Here is a 20,743-nt window from a genome sequence, read left to right on the forward strand (position 1 = left end):
TTTTTGTATTTTTAGTAGAGACAGGGTTTCACCATGTTAGCCAGAGTGGGCTCGATTTCCTGACCTTGTGACCCACCTGCCTCGGCTTCCCAAAGTGCTGGGATTACAGGCATGAGCCACTGCGCCTGGCCCTGATATCCATTTTAATCTTATTTGGAAGGGCCCATTTTTATCTTAATGAAATAGAGTAGTTTTCAAGCTAAATTTTTTAGAAGACCGGCCTATTTCAGCTCAATCTAAAAAGCAGGTCATATCCATATGATATTTGATTGTATGTTTGGCAATATTAAAGTTCGAATTGGCAGTCTAGGTGTTAATTCTTAAAAAAATTGTCATAATGTGAATAAACCCTTTTATTGGATAGCTTTTCCTTGACTCTGTCAAGCTGTGGAAATGGTTAAGATCTAAAAATGTGGGGAAGAAGTTAATATCTTTGAAGGTACATAGCTATTCCACACATGTGTGCACTTGCTGAGGATATCTGTGGTCACTTTGTCATTAGGTGCAGATAGCTGGCATCCAGCTAGGACCACAATTGATGCTATCTGAAAACACAGACCCCTTGCTGTTAATACACAAGCAGAAAAGATTCTTGTGTTCACCATGCAGCTTGGGTTTTAAATTTAATCAAGTTGCAGTTTCAGAGTATAGTTTTTAAAATCTTTCATTGTTATTTTGGCATTTTTACTGATGTGCCTTTTTGTGTTTTGAGACAGGGTCTCACTTTGCCACCCAGGCTGTAATGTAGTGGCACAACCATGGCTCACTGTAGCCTCAACCTCCTGGGCTCAGATGATCCTCCCAGCTCAGCCTCCTGAGTAACTGGGACTACAGGAGTGAGCCACCATGCCCAGATAATGTTTGTATTTTTTGTAGAGACAGGGTTTCACTATGTTTCCCAGGATGGTCTCAAACTACTGGGCTTAAGTGATGTGCCCGTCTAGTCCTCTCAGAATGCTAGGATTACAGGCATGAGTCACTGCACTTGGCCTGGTATGTCTTGATAGTCATTTTTTCTTTGAGGACTGTTTACATTCTGCAACAATTAAGTCCCATTTCTGCTGTTTTGTGTGTTTTGCATTTATACAACACTTTTTTAATAATAAATAGCTGCTGAAATTACATGTGATACAAAACTATTGTTTAAATCTGATTTATGAGACTTTCATTTCTAACTTAAATAAGAAGCATTTTAAATGTGTTACAAGGTGCTCCTCTGCGGGCTAGACTAACCTAGGAGTTTAATCCTGTGCTCTAGAGCAGTGCTACAGTAATGGGAGTAATGGAGTGTTCTGCATCTGTGCTGTCTGATACACTCGTCACCAGCCACATGTCAGTGATGAATATGTGGAATGTGGCAAGTGTGACTGTTGAACTGAATTTTAAATTGTTTTTAATTTTAATTAATTTAAATTAAAATAGTGACATGTAGCTCGTGGCCACTGTGTTAGACAGCCCAGCTCGAGAATGTTCTATTATATGAGTCACTTAGTAAAACCCAGCTGCAGCATAGCCTACAACTTGGTAATCAGCCTTCCTCTAATAAAGATTCATTATCTTTATTATTATTTATTGTTAGTCTTTTTTCCATTTTGAAATTTTAGCAGTGTGGAAGCAGTATGGAATTTATAAGTGTATTAACAGTAGTTAAATTCAGTAGAAATGTATGGAAATAAAATTTGTTTGAACAGAATTCTATGTCCTAATTTATTTCTAAGAAAAAAGACTATTAAGTAACTAAGAAAAATAAAAAGAATTATTTAAGCCACTTAAAATGTAATTAACTCTTACCAAACTAATAGAATAGAGTATGTTTTACATATAATTCCAATTTGGGGGGAGGTACCCTACATTTAGCTTCTCAATTATGTTTTTATTAGGCAAATGTTAAATGAGTTTCCATTCCTGAAGCTGTATCTACTGATGTAAGGTGGAAACCATACTTGAAAGCACCTTGGATAGAAAGGGAAATTAGGGCTGAGCATGATGGCTCACTCCTGTAATCCCAACACTTTGGGAGGCCAAGGCGGGTGGATTACTTGACTCCAGGAGTTTGAAACCAGCCTGGGCAACATGGCAAAACCCTGTCTCTATAAAAAATTAGCTGGGCGTGCTGGCATGTGCCTGTGGTCCCCCAGAAACTTTAGAGGCAGAGGTGGGAAGATCCCTTAAGTCCAGGAGGTGGAGGTTGCAGTGAGCCAAGATCATGCCACTGCACTGCAGCCTTGGGGACAGAGAGAGACCCGTCTCAAAAAACAAAACCAAAAAAATCGGAAGGGAAATTGGTAGTTTTCTACATGGATAATAAGCATACCTCTGACAATCTGACAGTTGACATAGACAACAAACTCATTTTTGTTGGAAAAAAACTATTTCTTTGCTTTGTAGGTGGGAATCTGTATTTTCAATATAATTATTCAGTTGTTCAAGTCCTTAGTTAAAGCATGCTTTTTTGGTTGTAGTTTAAACTTAGTAAACCATGAAGCCTAGAGTCTCAGAGTTCAGTATATTTGGTTTCCTAGCTCTGCGGAGTTTAGCAGGCATACTTGTTGCCAGTTAAGAGTTTCAGATATTAATGGCCATTGGAGAGTGTTGGTCATTGGGAGTACTGTGACAACATGAGGAGGGGAACCAAAATCAAGAACTCCAAAAGATGGCTAAGGTATAAAGAAGGAAAGTAAAGAGCAGGCTTAGAAGCTTCTAAGATGCAAGCCAGGCAACAGCTGCTGTGTGCTTTAGGAGCTAAACTGCCACACACTGTGCCAGGGATTTTAAATTCCTTTCCAAATATTTTCAACAGCTTTAAAATTTCTATTATTTATTTTTGCTGCGGTCTAGGTGTGATGAAATTGCTGATGTATAGCCAACTCTTTAGAATGAATCTGGCCTACAATGGAAGGAGATATTTATGGTCTACAGTGAGGGTTTTGTTCCTATCACAGCAAAAAAAAAAAAAAAAAAAAAAAAAGCCAGAATTTATGATAAATTGTTAGGATTGACAATAAATTGTCAAGATTTGCATTAAGTGAGAGATGCGACTGAGCAAATACAGAGCCCCAAATAATAAATCACATTACTTTCATAAAATTAAGGGTTAAAGAGAGAATTAAATATAATATGACTCAAATCTTCTGCTTTCCTTCTTTTTGCTCTACCTCATAGGAAAGCATACACGCATCCTATACATGTGTGTGTATTTATACAAATATAACTGGTATCTCCCAAGCCAACTTTACAAATGCAGCTATAGCATCCTTTAAGGTGGGCTAGAATTCACTCCTTGAAAAAGTGTTAATTGAAGACTACTGCATGAATAAAGGCCTATGTGTTTTCTCAGAGTATTTTGCATTTTTGCTTAATTATATGACAGATTTAGTTTAGTATGTCCCTTCTTTCTATTTCCCTTCCTCGTTTTAAGCTTTTGAACATTTTACTTCTGTGAGAATCAGAGGTGGTAACATTTTACACGTTCTTTGATCAGCAAATGATTTACAGGTGACTTGGTTTAAAATAACTAGATGATTCTCAACTTTCTCATTTTCCTTCATCTCGGCATTGTAAGATGTCTAATTTCCTTTATTTCCATAGTGACACTGAAATGACTGCTCTTTGGTACAGTTCTCTAAGGGTTAAGTGCCAAAAAGCCAAGGTAAAACTTTAATTTAGAGTTCAGCCCCACAGCTTCTGTCCCACAAACATCTGTCTCTTCTAGCCTCTATTTCTATCTAAGATGAGACAGAAGCAGACTTCCTGACTGTATCCTGGAGTTTTTGTTTAGTATTTGTGTTAGTTTTAGGGTGCTTATGAAAATTCCTGTGTTTGTCAAGGTCAAGAATGGGTCCTTTTGAAAATATGAACAAGATAAGACACACACAGCTATAGAATATTATTTGTAGGAAATTATTAAACATAAAAATATTGGTCTTATCTTAAAGTAATGCATGTCAATATAATTTAGTGTCTGTTTTACATAGACTATCTTTAATTTTAATGGAAATGAGGTTATTTTCATTAGCTGCATAGATTATGAAAACCAAACTCAACTGTGAAACTACCCTGAGCTAAAGGAGGATAATTTAATAGAAGTTTTGAGAATAGTTCAGCCTTTGCATTGTGGAAAGAGATAGAATTGCTAGAAGAGAGCGTAAATGTATAAAATTAGCTATAAATGTAACTTGATTTTTTTCCTTTCTGATACTGGGAAGGAACATGAGCTCTGCAACGTCCAGTAGCAGCCTTTTCAGAGAAGCAAGTTTGGCTGATTACAAATAACCAGTTTGCTTATTTATCATGAATTGTGGAAGACACAAATGTCAGTACGTATTGTTCCTTCAATGTAACCTGTGCCAGTTGGCGGAAGTCTCAGAGGATTGCTTTGTCCCTTCCTCTGTCAGAACAGTGACTCTGTGTTAAGCCACTTCCTTCTGTGCATGAATGGAGAGATTTGGCCTCACCGTTATGAGCGGTCTCACAGGCATGAATGTTTATAATACACATCAAAGATCTCTCTTGAATGTTGTCTGGAAAATTGTTTTTGTTTGTTTTTTGAGTAATAGAAGGCTAATATTAGTGCTTGTTTGAGTACTAACCATAATAAAGGCGTCAAGGCACAACGCAGATATGTATTAGCAACTCAAAAGAGTAAAATTTGAGACACTGTCCTTTTTGAATCTAGAAAACAAATGTCTTCCTTCCTGTTTTCTCTTAGCCCCAGTTTAATTAAAAATTAAGCCACAATAAAATATGGATAACTCATAAATAGTTAATATTAAACTACCAGCTACTGAGAAATCAGCTGCTAAAAAGTATTTCTTTATGTTACTACGGTCACACCATGCAAAGACCAGTATTGCTGGTACTCCTTGAAGGAATTATGTCCCTGGTAACTGAATTCTGTGAATTGTCACTTTTTTCCTCATTGCATTAGGATCATTAGGAATTTAAGTTCTGTTCACGCTGCTTTAAAAAAAATTCCCTTATACTTTTGAGTATGGTTTAATTCTTTATTCCTAAGGCAGTCAGAACTTCCCTCTCAGAAGTAAAACATTTTTCTCGTGTTGTGTGTTCCCATTTGGGCTAACCTAACATTTCTTTAGCTGATACTCTCCCAAGATAGTTGCCAAATTACTACCAATAGTCCTTCCATACCTGCTTTGGTGCCTTCTTTTGATAACCAAATAAACCACAGACTACTATGTCTAATTTTTACATATTCAAAGTGTCTTTGTCTTGCTGGTATTAAATGTTTGGGATTTATAGCATGAAGCCAATGCGGATTTCTGGTCCATGGAACGATGGTTTGACCACAGCCCACCCCTCTTTGGGAAGGAATGTCTTTATGTTGGGTGGAGTGAAGGGCGTTGGGGGTAATGTACCACTTTAGCTGTATGTGCATGTGTTCTCTGCTGCAGGCTTGTCCATGCGATCGTGCCTGGAGCACTCTGGTTTCCAGGTGACAGACACGATTCACGGTATAGTATGAGACCTCTGAAGTTGGAGCATTCTCTACAGCTTTAATTTCTTTCTTTTAGTTCTTGGATTCAAGAATTGCTTTTAAAAAAGAAAGTTGTAATGCTTGTTAAGTAGCACCAGCTACAGTTTGTGCTGTGCTTAAAGAGGTACAGTGATTAAGATTTCAGAATGTTGTGTAATAAAATATATCACTTTTTTTTTTGTCCAAAGCAAATCAGATTCCTTTCTTCTGTTTCCTCAGTAGAAAATGACAAACATTTAGGAATTTTAGAAATTTATGGGCCTCAACTTGGTAACTTAATTGAAGTAATCAAGTTCTTCCTTCATACCACTTCCAGCATTAAGGAAACACTATATATATTTTGATATTTTGGTCAGAATTAGAAACAAACCTTCTTCTTCATCCTTACCAGTCAGTGTGCTTTCATACACTGGGTACCTGAGACCTTAGGGAGCTCTGCAGTGCTGATCTGATGTAGTGAAGGCACACTTCCTGTAAAAAAGTGTTGCTTGCAAGTCAATCCTTGGGATACTTAGAGGGAAGGTATTTTATTTAGTCTTGGAAGTCTGAGGAGTGTTGGATCAGCAGGTTGCCCTGGAACAGACATACATTTTGAGAAAGTCCTGAAGTGGGCCTCTTTTTTTTTTTTTGGAAATGGAGTCTCGCTCTGTTGCCCAGGCTGGAGTGCGGTGGCGCGATCTCAGCTCACAGCAACCTCCGCCTCTCGAGTTCATGCCATTCTCCTACCTCAGCCTCCTGAATAGCTGGGGCTACAGGTGCTTGCCACCACGCCCGGCTAATTTTTTGTATTTTTAGTAGAGATGGGGTTTTACTGTGTTAGCCAGAATGGTCTTGATCTCCTGACCTCGCGATCCACCCGCCTCGGCCTCCCAAAGTGCTGGGATTACAGGCGTGAGCCACCGCGTCCGGCTGAAATGGGCCTTTTTAAAACCTGGGTTTCCACTCACCTGTCTTTCTGTTGGCTTATGTTGCCTAAAATGTTTTAGAAGTGCTAGTTTCCTAGGGATGTTCATCAAGTCATCCAATTTTGAAAGTATTAGTGTCCAAAAAGATCAAGTTGTTTTAGATTGGTCCTTGGGATAATTGAAGACACTCTAGAGACTACCATAAAATGTTAGAAATCACTTATCTGTTTAAATTCTTGTAATTCATATGTGCTCTTTAGATAATAACATAAGCTATACTTTAAATCATTGCATGAGATCTCACATTTTAATGTGTTCTGTAAAATGTTTTCAGAAAGTGCTATAAGTTGCCGGGCATGGTGGCTCATGCCTGTAATCCCAGCACTTCAGGAGGCTGAGGCGAGCAGATCACCTGAGGTCAGGAGTTCAAGAAAGTGCTGTAAGAAGCCATAAAAGCAATAAATGCAGGATGATTTCATTTTTTTAAATAGAAATCAGAAAGAAATAAGGTTAGGGTCCATGATAACTCTGAGAGGAAAACATACTGCAAAGAAACCATACTGCAAAATGTTAATTGAAAGAGTTGCATAACTCTAATTCTGTAGAACTGAACACATTCTACAGAGCCATGGTTCTCAGGCTTCTTCCTGCCCCACCTCTCCTGAGATGGAACATAGCTGCATCATCAACAGGGACTCGGCAGGCCAGGGATTATAACAGATGCCACCCCTGTATTAAAAATCATTTCTCTCCTAGAGGGTTGAGTGTGGTGAGATGACCAGGGTGGGTATTAAGGGTCTCTGAAGCCACAGGCTACCCAGGAAAGAAGCATGCCACTCCAAGACCAAATGGGCATCACAGCTACTGAATTGAATCCGAATGATGTACCACATGCTCCTGTTCTCAGGGTGAATACGATGGCCTAGGAGTTGTTCAGTACTCAGCTCAGGAAGATAATACCAGATTAGTACAAAGATGGATTATTTTCCCAGACCAAAATTTAGATATCCTAGAAACTAAGTCTAGGATTTTTTTTTTTTTTTTTTTGTGGGGTTTTTTTTTTTTTTTTTTTGAGACAGCCTCACTCTGTTGTCCAAGCTGGAGTGCAATGGCATGGTCTTAGCTTGCTGCAACCTCTGCCTCTCAGGTTCAAGCGATTCTTGTGCCTCAGTCTGCTGAGTAGCTGGGATTAGAGGCATGCGCCACCACGCCTGACTAATTTTTGTATTCTACGTAGAAACAGAGTTTCACCATGTTGGTCAGGCTGGTCTCAAATTCCCACCCTCAGGTGATCCTCCCACCTTGGCCTCCCAAAGTGCTGGGATTACAGGCATAAGCCACCGCACCCAGAAAGGATTATTCTTACTTATTTGTTTATAGGTCTCAAAACATTTTTAAAAGGTCACAATCAATTTACTGTTTTATGTAAAGCCTTTAAAAGAGATAGTAAGGTGAATGATCCATTTAGTTATTTTTTGGTGAGGAAGGGGTGGTAGGAAGAAGAGAATATTATCCATGTTTCTTAGTTTTCTTTTTTTGTATGTATTTTTCTTTTTTTCTATGAAAAAATGGATGGCACAAATTTTTTTCTACAAAAAACCCGTCCTCTTATTTGTATATCATTTTAGTTCAGTAGCCACCATTATATTTAACAGTACCTGTTTCTATTCTATATTATGATTTTTTTGTGCGTGAGTGAGATGGAGTCTCACTCTATTGCCCAGGCTTGAGTACAGTGGGGCGATCTTGGCTCACTGCAATCTCCGCCTTCCAGGTTCAAGGCGTTCTCCCGCCTCGGCCTTCCAAATAGCTGAGATAACAGGCACCTGCCACCAGGCCCGGCTAATTTTTTTGTATTTTTAGTAGAGATGAGATTTCACCATGTTGGCCAGAATAGTTTTGAACTCCTGACCTCAAATGATCTGCACCCCCCTCAGCCTCCCAAAGTGCTAAGATTACAGACGTGAGCCACTGTGCCTGGCTCATATTATATTATCCATAATCGATAATGATTTGGTTTCTTAAATAGCATTTCCAATTTATTTTGCTATTGATGACATGGTGTTCTTTGTAGCTGATTCATCACTTTTTAAAATCTATCTCACAAGCAGCTCATGTAGTAGTGGACCTTTAAAGACACTTTGAAGATAAATGTTTCAGATGTTAAAGATGTTTTAAATGACATTTAAATGATAGCTATATGTGACTTAACGACACTTTCTTTATGCCACTTTCACCAGTTCTTACTATGCACAGACTCTAGAGAAAACTGAGGTGCTGGTTTGTTTCATCTCCCAGTGGGGCTTTATTCGTTTAGTCATAAACCTACTTCCCTCAGTATTAGAGAAGTCTTTCATTAAGTACTGGCCAAGTAAGTTTATTCTGTCTGATGGCTTAAATAGGTTAAAAGAAATACACCTGCTGTATTGTGGAACATTAGGTAACTTAAAGTAGGTTTTTGAATCCTAAAATCATATAACACAAAATACAATAAAGGGATGTCTCTTCCTCCTTGGTCCTGGGGTTGTCTTACTGCTTATTGATTTTTTAAAATTTTATTTTATGAGACGGAGTCTCGCTTTGTCACCAGGCTGGATGGAGTACAGTGGCGTGATCTTGGCTCACTGCAACCTCGGCCTCCTGGGTTTAAGCGATTCTCCTGCCTCAGCTTCCCAAGTAGCTGAGACTACAGGCGCACATCACCACACCCAGCTAATTTTTGTACTTTTAGTAGAGAGGGGGTTTCACCATATTGGCAAGGATGGTCTCTATCTCTTGACCTCGTGATCCGCCCGCCTCGGCCTCCCAAACTGTTGGGATTACAGGCATGAGCCACTGTGCCTGGCCCATTTTATTTTTAAAGCATGAAGTAGAACATTTTGAAAACCCGTGCTCTATAATATGAACATTTACTGCTTTTCATAGTCTCATTTAAAATACAAAGCCTAAATAGCCGGGCGTGGTGGCGCACACCTGTAATCCCAACTACTCAGGAGGCTGAGGTGGGAGAATCACTTGAACCCAGGAGGTAGAGGTTGCAATAAGCTGAGATCGCACCACTGCACTCTAGCCTAGATGACAGAATGAGACGCTGTATCAAAAACAAAATCAAAACAAAATAAAACCCAAAGCCTTAAAATGCAATTTTGTTAGAAAAGTAAACATTTGAAACCTTGCACCAAATGTATTTATTATAAAAATAATACAAGCTTTTAAGCACTTTTTAAAGTATAGAAGTATTTAAAGTAAAAATGAAAGTCCTCTATTTTTTCATTTTGCTCCCTAGCTAATGTAATTTAGACTTTCAGGAATTTCGTTTTTAAATTTAAAAGTTCTTGGCCAATCAAAAAATCTTTTTCAGGCTGGTCATGGCAGCTCATGCCTGTAATCTCAGCCCTTTGGGAGACTGTGGCAGGAGGATCACTTGAGCTCAGGAGTTCAAGAGCAGCCTGGGTAACATAGTGAGATCCTGCCTCTACAAGAAAAAAAAAAAAGGCCAGGTATGGTGGCACATGCCTGTGGTACTGCTACTTAGGAGGCTAAGACAGGAGGATTGCTCAACCTGGGGAGGTTGAGACTGCAGTGAGCCCTATTCCTGCCACTGCACTCCAGCCTGAGAGACAGAGCGAGACCCAGTCTCTAAATTTTTTTTTAAAGTTTCACCTCTTAAAAGCTAACTTTAAAATAGTAATTACGCCTCCTTTATTAATGCCGTCACTGTAGCCTCTTTTATTTCCTACATCACAGGCTAATGAATATATGACTCTAACTTAAGATTCTCTTGAAAACTAAGCCCAAAATAGGAAGGAGTGGCAATATATTTTTTATTATTATGTGCCTTTTAAGTGTAGAATTCAGTGGTTTTCAGTATATTTATGGAGTTGGGTGTCTTAGGCATAATTGAGACATTCTGATTTCTTAAGTCTTGAAATTTCAGTGTTTATTTTTTAAAAGTTTTTATTATGGGGAATTTCAGATATACCCTAAAGTAGAAGAGTATAATGAACCCCAGTGTCCATTCTTCATCTTCCCCTCACCAGCCAGTCTTCTTCCATCTTTTCCCTCATTTACTCCCCCAGGGTTATTTTAAAGCAAATTTCAGGTGTTATATTATTCTGTAAATATTTCAGTCTGTATCTATACAAGATGATTTTTTAAAAATGACCACAGTAATGTTCACATTTTAAAAATTTAATAATTACTTAATATTAAATAACCAGTGTTCAAATTTCTAATAAATGTAAAAAGCTTAGTTTTGTTTTATAACTTATAGAAGATAATTTTTATTAACTTGTTAGAGAAAAGTTTGATGTCATACTAAATATACAATGTATTTTAGTATCTGCTTCAAATGAATTTATGTCCCTGAAGTAAGATTCCACAGATGCTTATATATATACATATATATGTATTTTTTTTTGGAGTCAGAGTTTTGCTCTTGTCACCTAGGCTAGAGTGCAGTGGCATGATCTCAGCTCACTGCAACTTCTTCCTCCAGGGTTCAAGCAATTCTCCTGCCTCAGCCTCCTGAGTAACTGGGATTACAGGCACGTGCCACTATGCCCGGCTAATTTTTTTGTATTTTTAGTAGAGTTGGGGTTTCACCATGTTGGTCAGGCTGATCTGAAGCTCCTGACCTGAGATGATCCACCTGCCTCAGCCTCCCAAAGTGCTGGGGTTACAGGCGTGGGCCACCGCGCCCGGCCCCAAAATGTATTTAACTTCCTGTCTTCCTGGACGAAAAAGTTCTTCTTACCTTTCCATGAATATCCACTTGGTTTGAGATTTCCTGGTCTTACACTTCTTATTTACAGGACTTAGGGAGCCTGAACATTCTGTACTGAGGAAACAGAACAGAGGGCTGGATATTGCAGAAGTCCATCTTACCTTCATAATGGTGCTCTTTTGGTATAAGTAATGAATTCATCTGGAGGTGGACTGAGGGGGATTGGGCAGGGGAGATTATCATGGAATTTACTACCACTTATAGTGCCAGTATGTTTAAAGAAAGGCAAGGCCTTGGGGACTCAGCCAATTTTTAACTTTGGATGAAGTAACTTGCTTTTGAGAGCACCATTAGATAAGGGAAAGGGACTTCTGATGGCTAAATAACCCATTAACTGTATCTCCCTAAGAAGATACAGTTAGAGTAACAACAGCATAGGAATAACCATAGTAATTTAGAATTGTGTACAGGTCAAATCCCGTTACAACAATTTCAGAAGAGTATCTAACTTTCTTATTTGTCTTAAAGCTTATACTGCAAAGTATTAATATGTAATATATCATAGAACTTTTTTATTCTTAAGTTTCTTTGGGGAAAAAAGCACAAGGACTTCTGAAGGGGCATTTCTAATTAACCCCACGGCCAGCTTTCTTGTTACCAAGATCCTGGATGGGAATTTGCTGTTGCTGGTTGGCTGCATGGCACCAGGCAGCTCCTTGGGCTCACTTGCCTCGTGCTGTACCGCTCTGGAGCGTTCATTTATTCATGCAGCCTAAAAAGTGTAGTGGGCATCAAGATTTGCTTGGTGCTCTGGAAAAGACTAATATCAATAAAAGATGCAGTCCCTATTCATTAGGAATTTACAGACTGCTTAGAAGGGGCGACCACCAAAGCAGAGTCTAAGGTAACAGTGCAGTCACGAGAGTATTTGGAATTAGGGTGAAGTGAAGCTTTCCAGTGCTTACCACATCGCACATCAAATCATCTGCAAAGATCTGAAAGCATTTGTGTAGTATTTTGATTTTTATAACTTTCATTGTAACGAGATTTAACCTGTAACATCTTTTCATTAGAGAACTGCAGATTACACAAATGAAAATATCAAAAATCCCCATTTGTACTTTCTGTACTTTGTATGAAGTATACTTAACTGTATGCTAAATATAGTATTGAATATGTATCAGTGCAAACATTAAGAGTCTTTTGCAAATAGATTTATTAACATGGGTATTTCTTTTGTTTACTTTTATATTGAGTAAGATAGAACATGTACTGTTTATACAAAACATGCATTAAAATGTCTGGAATGTTATTTCAGTGTGTGATGGATGAGTGGTTGCTTTAAATCACTAGGTTTTTGATTGGTGCTAGAGTAGCTGGTGTTGCTTAACGTGGCATTTTTTTTCCTGTCCACACTTTCCACCCTTGGTACAGGTATTTTTGATAAAGCTGTGGAATGGAAAGGTATGTTTTTCATGGGATGTTCAAGAATCTGTTACATTAAATTTTTTTAAAGAGGTTTCCTTTATGGGATTCCTTTTGGGTCTGGCTTAAGCAGACTTAGTTTAATTGTAACAAGTAACATTTTTAGAGGCAGTGTTTGAGTATAAAAGTTTGTCATGACACAAGTTTCTGACTTTACTTTTCCCCATTCCCTTATTAAAGATAGTACGAAGGATTTTAAAGCATTTGGGGTGGGGGGTTGCTCTTAAAATATATGATCTGTGCCATGAAGAATGTAGCCCAAGGGTTGTTTATGGTAGTTAATGATCTAGTGTGTTATTGCTAGAATCCTCGTTACCATAAATTTGCAATTTCATTGAGGAAAGTGATGTAAAAGTATTTCTTAATATATTAATATGTGAAATAATTTCAGAGACTTTATTAAATTCACACAGTCCTCTTTATGGTGGAGGAACAGTTCAGCTTGAGCTGGTGACCAACTGAACTAGAGGGGTTACTCCAGGAAAGTGGCGAGTCGGCAGGGCATGTCTGCACAGATTTTGTGCCAGGTTTCCTGCCTGCACAGCGCTTTCTTCTCTGTCCGAGTTCTGTGCTGACCACAGCTGTCCACAGGCATGTTTACACTCCCTGTTCTTGCAGGTTGACTTGAGAGAACCACGTAGCTAAATTGGTGAGAGACTCAGCCTGACCGCTTGTCTTTAGAAGGCCTGATTGGAAGAGTGCACTCTATTGACTTTCCTCTAACAATGAAATTGTGAAAGGTACATGGGGCGGCTGTGAGACGTGCAGCTATCGGGTCTCACCGGCACATCCCTTTTCTCGTAAAGCAATGAAGCACTTTCTAAGGCGTTGGTACTAGTGCTGGAGCTGCTGGTGCATTAGATGCTGCCCGTCACATCGGTGGGCTGAGAAATCTTCCTTAAAGACCTGTGATGTTTTATAAACCCTGACTGTTCTGGTGGTTGCAAAGTTAGTGTTTGTTCAGTGTTCCCCATCTCACCGCAAGCGTTTCCTTTTTCTCATTCATAGAGATCCTGTAATAAAGAGGGATCCGAACAAGCTCAGAAAGAAAATGAATTTCAAGTAAGTAATTGAGTCTTTCTGCATCTGTTTGAGATGTGAACTGGTGTTAGCCACCCTTTGCTACTCCAGGGCTTGGCAGTGTCTCTTACCTACCCTTGGAAAATCCTGATCTATCTTTCTGCCAGGAGGGGCTCTTGGTGTATCTATTGGAAGCCACCTCGCAGAGACTGAGTGAGCAGTGGGTATTCCTCTTTCCTCCTGAGAGTGTAGACTGTGGAAGTTTGGTGTCTTTATGGCAATCGAAACAGCATTGGGATGCTGGCAGATGGCAGCAGGGGAGCATTCGTGTGTGGTACCCAATGTGGAGGCCTTGGCTGCTGCTGCTGTGATGCCTTTCTCACCCCCTCTTGGTCGTACCCATGCTTCCCATCAGGAAGCGGGTCACTGCCCAGTGGTTTTGGTGACCACCCTTTTTCCCTGGGCAAGCAGCAGTGTTTTTTCCTATGCATGATACCCAAGTTGGAAAAGCTTCTTCCTAGACTTAGAGAATGTGACCCCACTCTCTGAAACTCACATGTGCAGATGACTTGAGGCCGAGAGCACTGATGGATGGAGCCTCAGAAGCAGGGGTCTGGGGTATTGGTCTGCATGCCCCAGCGTAAGCACCTTTTGAGCATCTCTGCTGTTATGTGCAGGCTCACAGAGAAGGGTGCATGTGCACACATGCCCAACATACATGGATCTAAGATGTAGATACACACATCGCCACATCACTTTTACCAATTGTATATTGATTATTAAAATAGTCAAGAAATAGGCTGAGTGTGGTGGCTCACGCCTGTAATCCCAGCATTTTGGGAGGCTGAGGCAGGTGGATCATGAGGTCAGGAGTTCAAGACCAGCCTGGCCAACAAGGTGAAACCCCGTCTCTACTAAAAACAGAAAAATTAGCTGGGCATGATGGTGGGCACCTGTAATTCCAGCTACTTGGAAGGCTGAGGCAGGAGAATTGCTTGAACCTGGGAGGCGGAGGTTGCAGTAAACCCAGATTGTGCCGCTGCACTCCAGCCTGGGTGACAGAGCAAGACACTGTCCCCCCAATGCAAAAAAAAAAAAAAATCAAGAAATAGACATTAAAACAGTTGAGCTAAAAAAGGAACGAAAGTGATGATAGTTTTTCTACATGTTTCAGCAGCTTGTGTCCTGCTCTGGGGGCCCTGCTAGAAGATCTAGAACTTGTGCTCTCTGGAGTGACAGTGACTGGAAAGTCCTTGGGTGGGAAGTGATTGACATTCTGTTGTCAACCATTCTAAGCCCGTTGTACAGAGACCTTTGGACATCCTGGTAGCTGAAAATGTTGGATCACAAGGACCTCCGTGATGCTAAATCCAAAGTACTTTTCAGTTCTCATTTTGACTTCTCAGTAGCATTTGACATGACCCTTGCCCTTTTGAAATGCTTCCTTTCCTGAGGGCAGCCATGACACAGAGACACAAAGTACAGATCTGGCTGTCTACATGCTGGGGCGCCCCATGGTTTGACCATAGGCCCTCTTCTCATGTTGTCCTCTCTCCCTCAGTCACCTGATCTATAGGCCAAAGGGCCACTGCATTTTTCTCCAGCCCTGACCTTGACTTGGAACTAATGCCATTGGCTAGCAGTCTCTCCTCGGATATCTCACACGCCCCTCAAACTCGCCATGTCCCACACTGCATGCTTGGGCTCTTCACATCCCCCCACAGCACAATCAAAATCTAGTCCTTTCTGGTGATCTCTTTTTCTTGGTTGCTCAGCCAGTTAGTTCCCAGGCCAGAAAGCAGGGCGTTATCTCTGAGATCCTGCTCTCACTTACCCCGGCATCCTAACCATGATGTTGATATTGCCTTTGAATTGCACCTTACATCTGCCTTCTTCTCTTGTATCCCACAAACCATTCCCTTTATCATTGCCATAGTCATCTTTTTGAATTGCCGACCCGCTCGTGTCCACCCCTTGCTTAAGATCCCTCCACGTTCGCTCTGCACCTCTGGCCAGGTTAAGGGGGCCTTTGCCTCCCATGTCCTCAATGGTCTGACCCCTGCTGACCTTTCCACCCTCAGCTCACAACCTGCTTCCCCCACCCTTCATTCCCTCCAGCCAGGTTGTCCTAAACCCTGTTTTTTTTTCCCTTCCCTGGGCCTTTGCAGATGCCTTTCCTGTTGGCTGGCTCCAGGCCTTCACCTGTTACCCACCCCCTAGCTCTTCTCATAATGAGGATCGGCTGGGGCTTCCTGCACAGGGCCCCTCCTGGCTTTCCAGACAAGGTTGGGGCTTTCATTTCATGCTCTCACAACACCAGGCACCTCTTTGCGTTTTTTTTTCTTTCTTTGTTGAGACAGGGTTTCACTTTGTCATTCAGGCTAGAGTGCAGTGGCGCAACTGCACCTCAGTGAAGCCTTCTCCTAGGCTCAAACGATCCTCCTGCCTAGCTTCCCGAGTAGCTGGGACTACAGGTGCATGCCCTCACACTTGGTTAATTTTTTGTATTTCTCCTAGAGATGAGGTTTTGCCATATTGCCCAGGCTGGTCTTGACCTCCTGAGCTCAAGAAATCCACCTGCCTCCCTTGGCCTCCCAAAGTGCTGAGATTACAGGTTTGAGCCACCGCGCCCAGCCCTTTGCACTCACTTTCTTTCTTTCTTTTCTTTTTTTGAGACAGAGTTTCGCTCTGTTGCCCAGGCTGGAGTGTAGTGGTGCCATCTTGGCTCACTGTAACCTCCACCTCCCAGGTGGTGAGGCATGATTCTTGTGCCTTGGCCTCCTGAGTAGCTGGGGACTACAGGCATGTGCCACCACACCCAGCTAATTTTTGTATTTTTAGTAGAGACGGGATTTCGCCATGTTGGCCAGGCTGGTCTCAAACCCCTCACCTCCAGTGATCTGCCCACCTCGGCCTCCCAAAGTGTTGGTATTACAGGGATGAGCCACTGCCCCTGGGCACTTTGCACTTTCTATGGCTGTAAATTTTCAGTATTATATGATTTTTGCTCACACAAGATGCTGAACTCAAAACAGGCTTTTTGCTGCTTCCTGCTGTCCCACCACAACTACAGCAGTGGGTACAGAGCAGTACGCAGTGAAGAATTGCTGAAGGCTGGTGGCGGCTGCTGCCAGTGGATGTCTCAGACATTCTACCCTTGCCTGCCGGTACACACTGTTGTCCATTCCTCTCATCAGGTTCAGATGCCTTCACCTCAGGTGACCCTTCAGTTATAGCAGCACCACTTCTCCCTCCTCAGGGCCTCCGGAGAAACGGCAGAGATTTGGGTCAAAAGGTAGGCAGGTGGTTGTCAGAGTGGAAGAGTTGGTTTTGTCTTCTTACTTGAGCCCTTTTGAGTTGCCGGTTTTAGTCTGCAGACCCTGCTCTTCTGAACATTTCCTCCACTAACTGGTCTTCTCCAAGCCTCACTGTCTCACTGTCTTTATTCTATGTCTCAGGAGACTCCCTGCCCTACAGCCTTCTCCAGAGGAGGCGGTTTCCTCAGTCACTTCTCAAGTACCTCAGGGCCACTAGTGGGGTTGGTGCCTTCTTACTCCTTCCTCATTCCTGCCTGCCATGTCTCCTGTGTTGAAAACCCAGTTTTCGGCCGGGCGCGGTGGCTCAAGCCTGTAATCCCAGCACTTTGGGAGGCCGAGACGGGCGGATCACGAGGTCAGGAGATCGAGACCATCCTGGTCTACACGGTGAAACCCCGTCTCTACTAAAAATACAAAAAACTAGCCGGGCGAGATGGCGGGCACCTGTAGTCCCAGCTACTCAGGAGGCTGAGGCAGGAGAATGGCGTAAACCCGGGAGGCGGAGCTTGTAGTGAGCCGAGATCGCGCCACTGCACTCCAGCCTGGGCGACAGAGTGAGACTCCGTCTCAAAAAAAAAAGGAAAACCCAGTTTTGTGAGGCTCACACCCATGGCTCTAGCCCTTGACTCCTCCTGACGGCTCTCATCCCTTGGTGAGATGAGTCCATGGCTCAGCCTCTGAGTTTGTTTTGGTTCCTGCTGTCATTCTCTGGGCTCTGTATCTTGACCTCCTCATCCACTAACAACCTTTTCCTTTCATTCCTCTTCCATTATCCACTCATGGATGTGCCCCAGACCTAATTGCCAGAAATTGTGCCCTCTCTGACATGAAGAGAAAAAGGAAGGCCTGAAACAGACCTCTAGGCTCTGGAAGGCAAACCTGAAGAAACTCAGCAGGCTGCCCAGCAGTGGTGAGCACCCACCCAAGGCTTGGCCCCATAACTGTAAGATGAAGCTGGTCCTGCCAATGATGACATGCCAGTTTCAACAACCCAGTACACTTTGGCACCCCCGTAGCCATGGCTCTGTGACCACCACTGAGACCTCTGGTCCAGACACGGCTGACTCCTGGCTTTCCTTCAGTCCTCCGTCCCACGTTCACCTTGCCCGGCTGAAGAACTACACTCTGCCATCATGAGCCTTGCCTTCCACACATTCTCATTGACTGTCTCCACTGGCCTTCTGCTGGACTCATCTCACAAAACTCCACCCCTGCCAAACCCGGCCACCCACTTGCCTTCTCTGTGCTGCACCCAAGCAGCTGAACATTGTTAGAGGAAAAATCCATCATTGGCAGGACCAGCTTCATCTTGCAGTTATGGGGCCAAGCCTCGGGTGGGCGCTCACCACTGCTGGGCAGCCTCTGAGTTTCTCCAGGTTTGCCTTCCAGAGCTGAGAGGTCTGTTTCATGCCTTCCTTTTTCTCTTCAAACCTCCCTGTTCCTGCCCTGAGCAGGCAGTATCACCTCACTCCCCAGCTGCTGCTTCTCTCCTGTCTTTGCCTGTAAGCCCTCTGCATTTGTACCCGTGTCTTCCACTGACTGTGAAGGGCCGTCCTTCCCTGGGCTGCATGTGTTGAGCTCTCCACTTGTCTGCTTTTGGGCCTGACTTCTTGACTTGTCCCTTCACTTCTTGTGCCTTCCTCTCCCCTTTTTCATTGGCTGTTTCTTCTCAACCACTCTGCCATCCAGGTGAGCCCCAGTCACCCCACAGAATCGTGAGAAATAATAAACTGGTCACTTGCCTCGTGCTTTTCTTGGCCCCACCCTGTCCCTGCTTCCTTTCCCACAAGATTTCTGGAGGCGGTATCTCCTGTCTCTGCTTTCTCACTTCCCCGTCTCCTTTTTCGGAAGACAGGTTTGAAAGCATGGGAAAGTATAGTAAGCACCTTTATTCTCACTGTGCAGAATTAGTCACTTATTTTGTCATATTGCTTGATTTCAGTCTTTTTTATATGAACTTATTTTTAACTTCTTATTTCATACCAATTTTAGACTTACAGAAAAAAATTTCAAGAATAGTACAGAGAGGCTGGGCATGGTGGCTCACGCCATAATCCCAGCACTTTGGGAGGCCAAGGCAGGTGGATCACAAGGTCAGGAGATCGAGACCATCCTGGCTAACACAGTGAAACCCCGTCTCTACTAAAAATACAAAAAAAAAGTAGCTGGGTGTGGTGGTGGGTGCCTGTAGTCCCAACTACTTGGGAGACTGAGGCAGGAGAATGGCGTGAACCCAGGAGGCAGAGCTTGCAGTGAGCCGAGATCGTGCCACTGTACTCCAGCCTGGGTGACGGTGCGAGACTCCGACTCAAAAAAGAAAAAAAAAATAGTACAGAGATTTCCCATGCACCCCCTCACTCAGTTTCCCTAATGTGAACATCTCACATAACCACAGTGCAATGGTCAAAACCAGGACATTAACTTTGATGCAATAATAATAACTAAACGCCTGTAATCCCAGCACTTTGGGAGGCCAAGGTGAGCTGATCACTTGAGGTCGGGAGTTTGAGACCAGCTTGGCCAACAGGGTGAAACCCTGTTTTTACTAAAAATACAAAAATAAACTGGGCTTGGTAGCGAATGCCTATAGTCCCAGCTACTTGGGAGGCTGAGGCAGGAGAATCGCATGAACCTGGGAGGCAGAGGCTGCAGTGAGCCGAGATCTCGCCACTGCACTCCAGCCTGGGCAACTGGCGACAGAGTGAAACTCCATTGCCAAAAAAAAAAATAATAATAATAACTGTAACAACAACTAAAGTATGAACTGAATTGAATTTCAGAAGTTTTCTGTGCATATTTTCTTTTGTTCTGTCTCAAGATTGAGTTAGATCTCAACATTGCATTGCCTATTTCTCTTTAGTCTTTTTCAGCCTGTAACAATTCTTTTGTTATTTATAATCTTTATACTTGTGAAGAGTACTGATCCGTTATTTTGGAAATGTCTCCTCAGTTTCAGCTTGTCTAGTGTTTTCTCCCAATTGAGGTTATGAGTGTTTGGCTGAAATACCACAGAAATGCTGTTATGTCTTCTCAAGAGGTTCATAACATCAATACTCTTCTTCCTGGGTTTTAAATAAAGGAAACTTCGTAGATAAAGTCGGTTTAAACCTCTTGTTCCATTCTCAACCACTTCTCTCTCCCGCTTCTGCTCATTCTTCACATGCTCCAATCTGACACCTGTCCCCCCATCACTCTGAAACTGTTCTTGTTTTTGTCACCAACAGGTTCCATATTGCCAAATCTAATGGCCACTTTGCAGCACTATTAGGGAATGCCACTCTCCTTCCTCGCAGTGGTGCCTGCCTCACCTCATCTTCCGGCCTGGGCCCTCTTCTTGCTGCCTGAACTTAAACCAGTTTTTCAAGTTGTGGCTTGTGAACCTCTAGTGGGGCATGAAATGTTAGCATGTTGATTGCTTTTTCAAATGAAATAGAGTGGACAATATTAATAAGCATTGCCCAGTTGTGAGAGGGAGTATTGCTGTGGATAATGTTTGTTTTGGGAGTGTATGCGAGGGTGCCCTGTAGAAAGCTTTCTTTTCTTCTTTTTTTTGAGACTGAGTCTCGCTCTGTTGCCCAGGCTGGAGTGCAGTGGTGCGATTTCGCTCACTGCAAGCTCCGCCTCCTTGGTTCACACCATTCTCCTGCCTCAGCCTCCCGAGTAGCTGGGACTACAGGTGCCTGCCACCACACCTGGCTCATTTTTTGTATTTTTAGTAGAGATGGGGTTTCACTGTGTTAGCCAGGATGGTCTCGATCTCCTGACCTCGTGATCCACCTGCCTCGGCCTCCCAAAG

At 42.4% G+C, this 20,743-nt stretch overlaps 1 protein-coding gene across 1 annotated transcript in view; it reads left to right on the top strand.

Moving 5' to 3' along the window:
• CHKA (choline kinase alpha) overlaps positions 1-20,743 on the top strand; it is a 76,318-nt gene that overhangs the window by 29,804 nt on the left and 25,771 nt on the right. Inside the window, exon 5 of the mRNA XM_011942754.1 lies at positions 13,619-13,672. Within this exon, the coding sequence (XP_011798144.1) occupies positions 13,619-13,672 (54 nt within the window). The remainder of the gene's footprint in view (positions 1-13,618; positions 13,673-20,743) is intronic.

This window comes from Colobus angolensis, unplaced genomic scaffold, assembly GCF_000951035.1.
Source record: "Colobus angolensis palliatus isolate OR3802 unplaced genomic scaffold, Cang.pa_1.0 Scaffold21, whole genome shotgun sequence".
NCBI lineage: Eukaryota > Metazoa > Chordata > Mammalia > Primates > Cercopithecidae > Colobus > Colobus angolensis.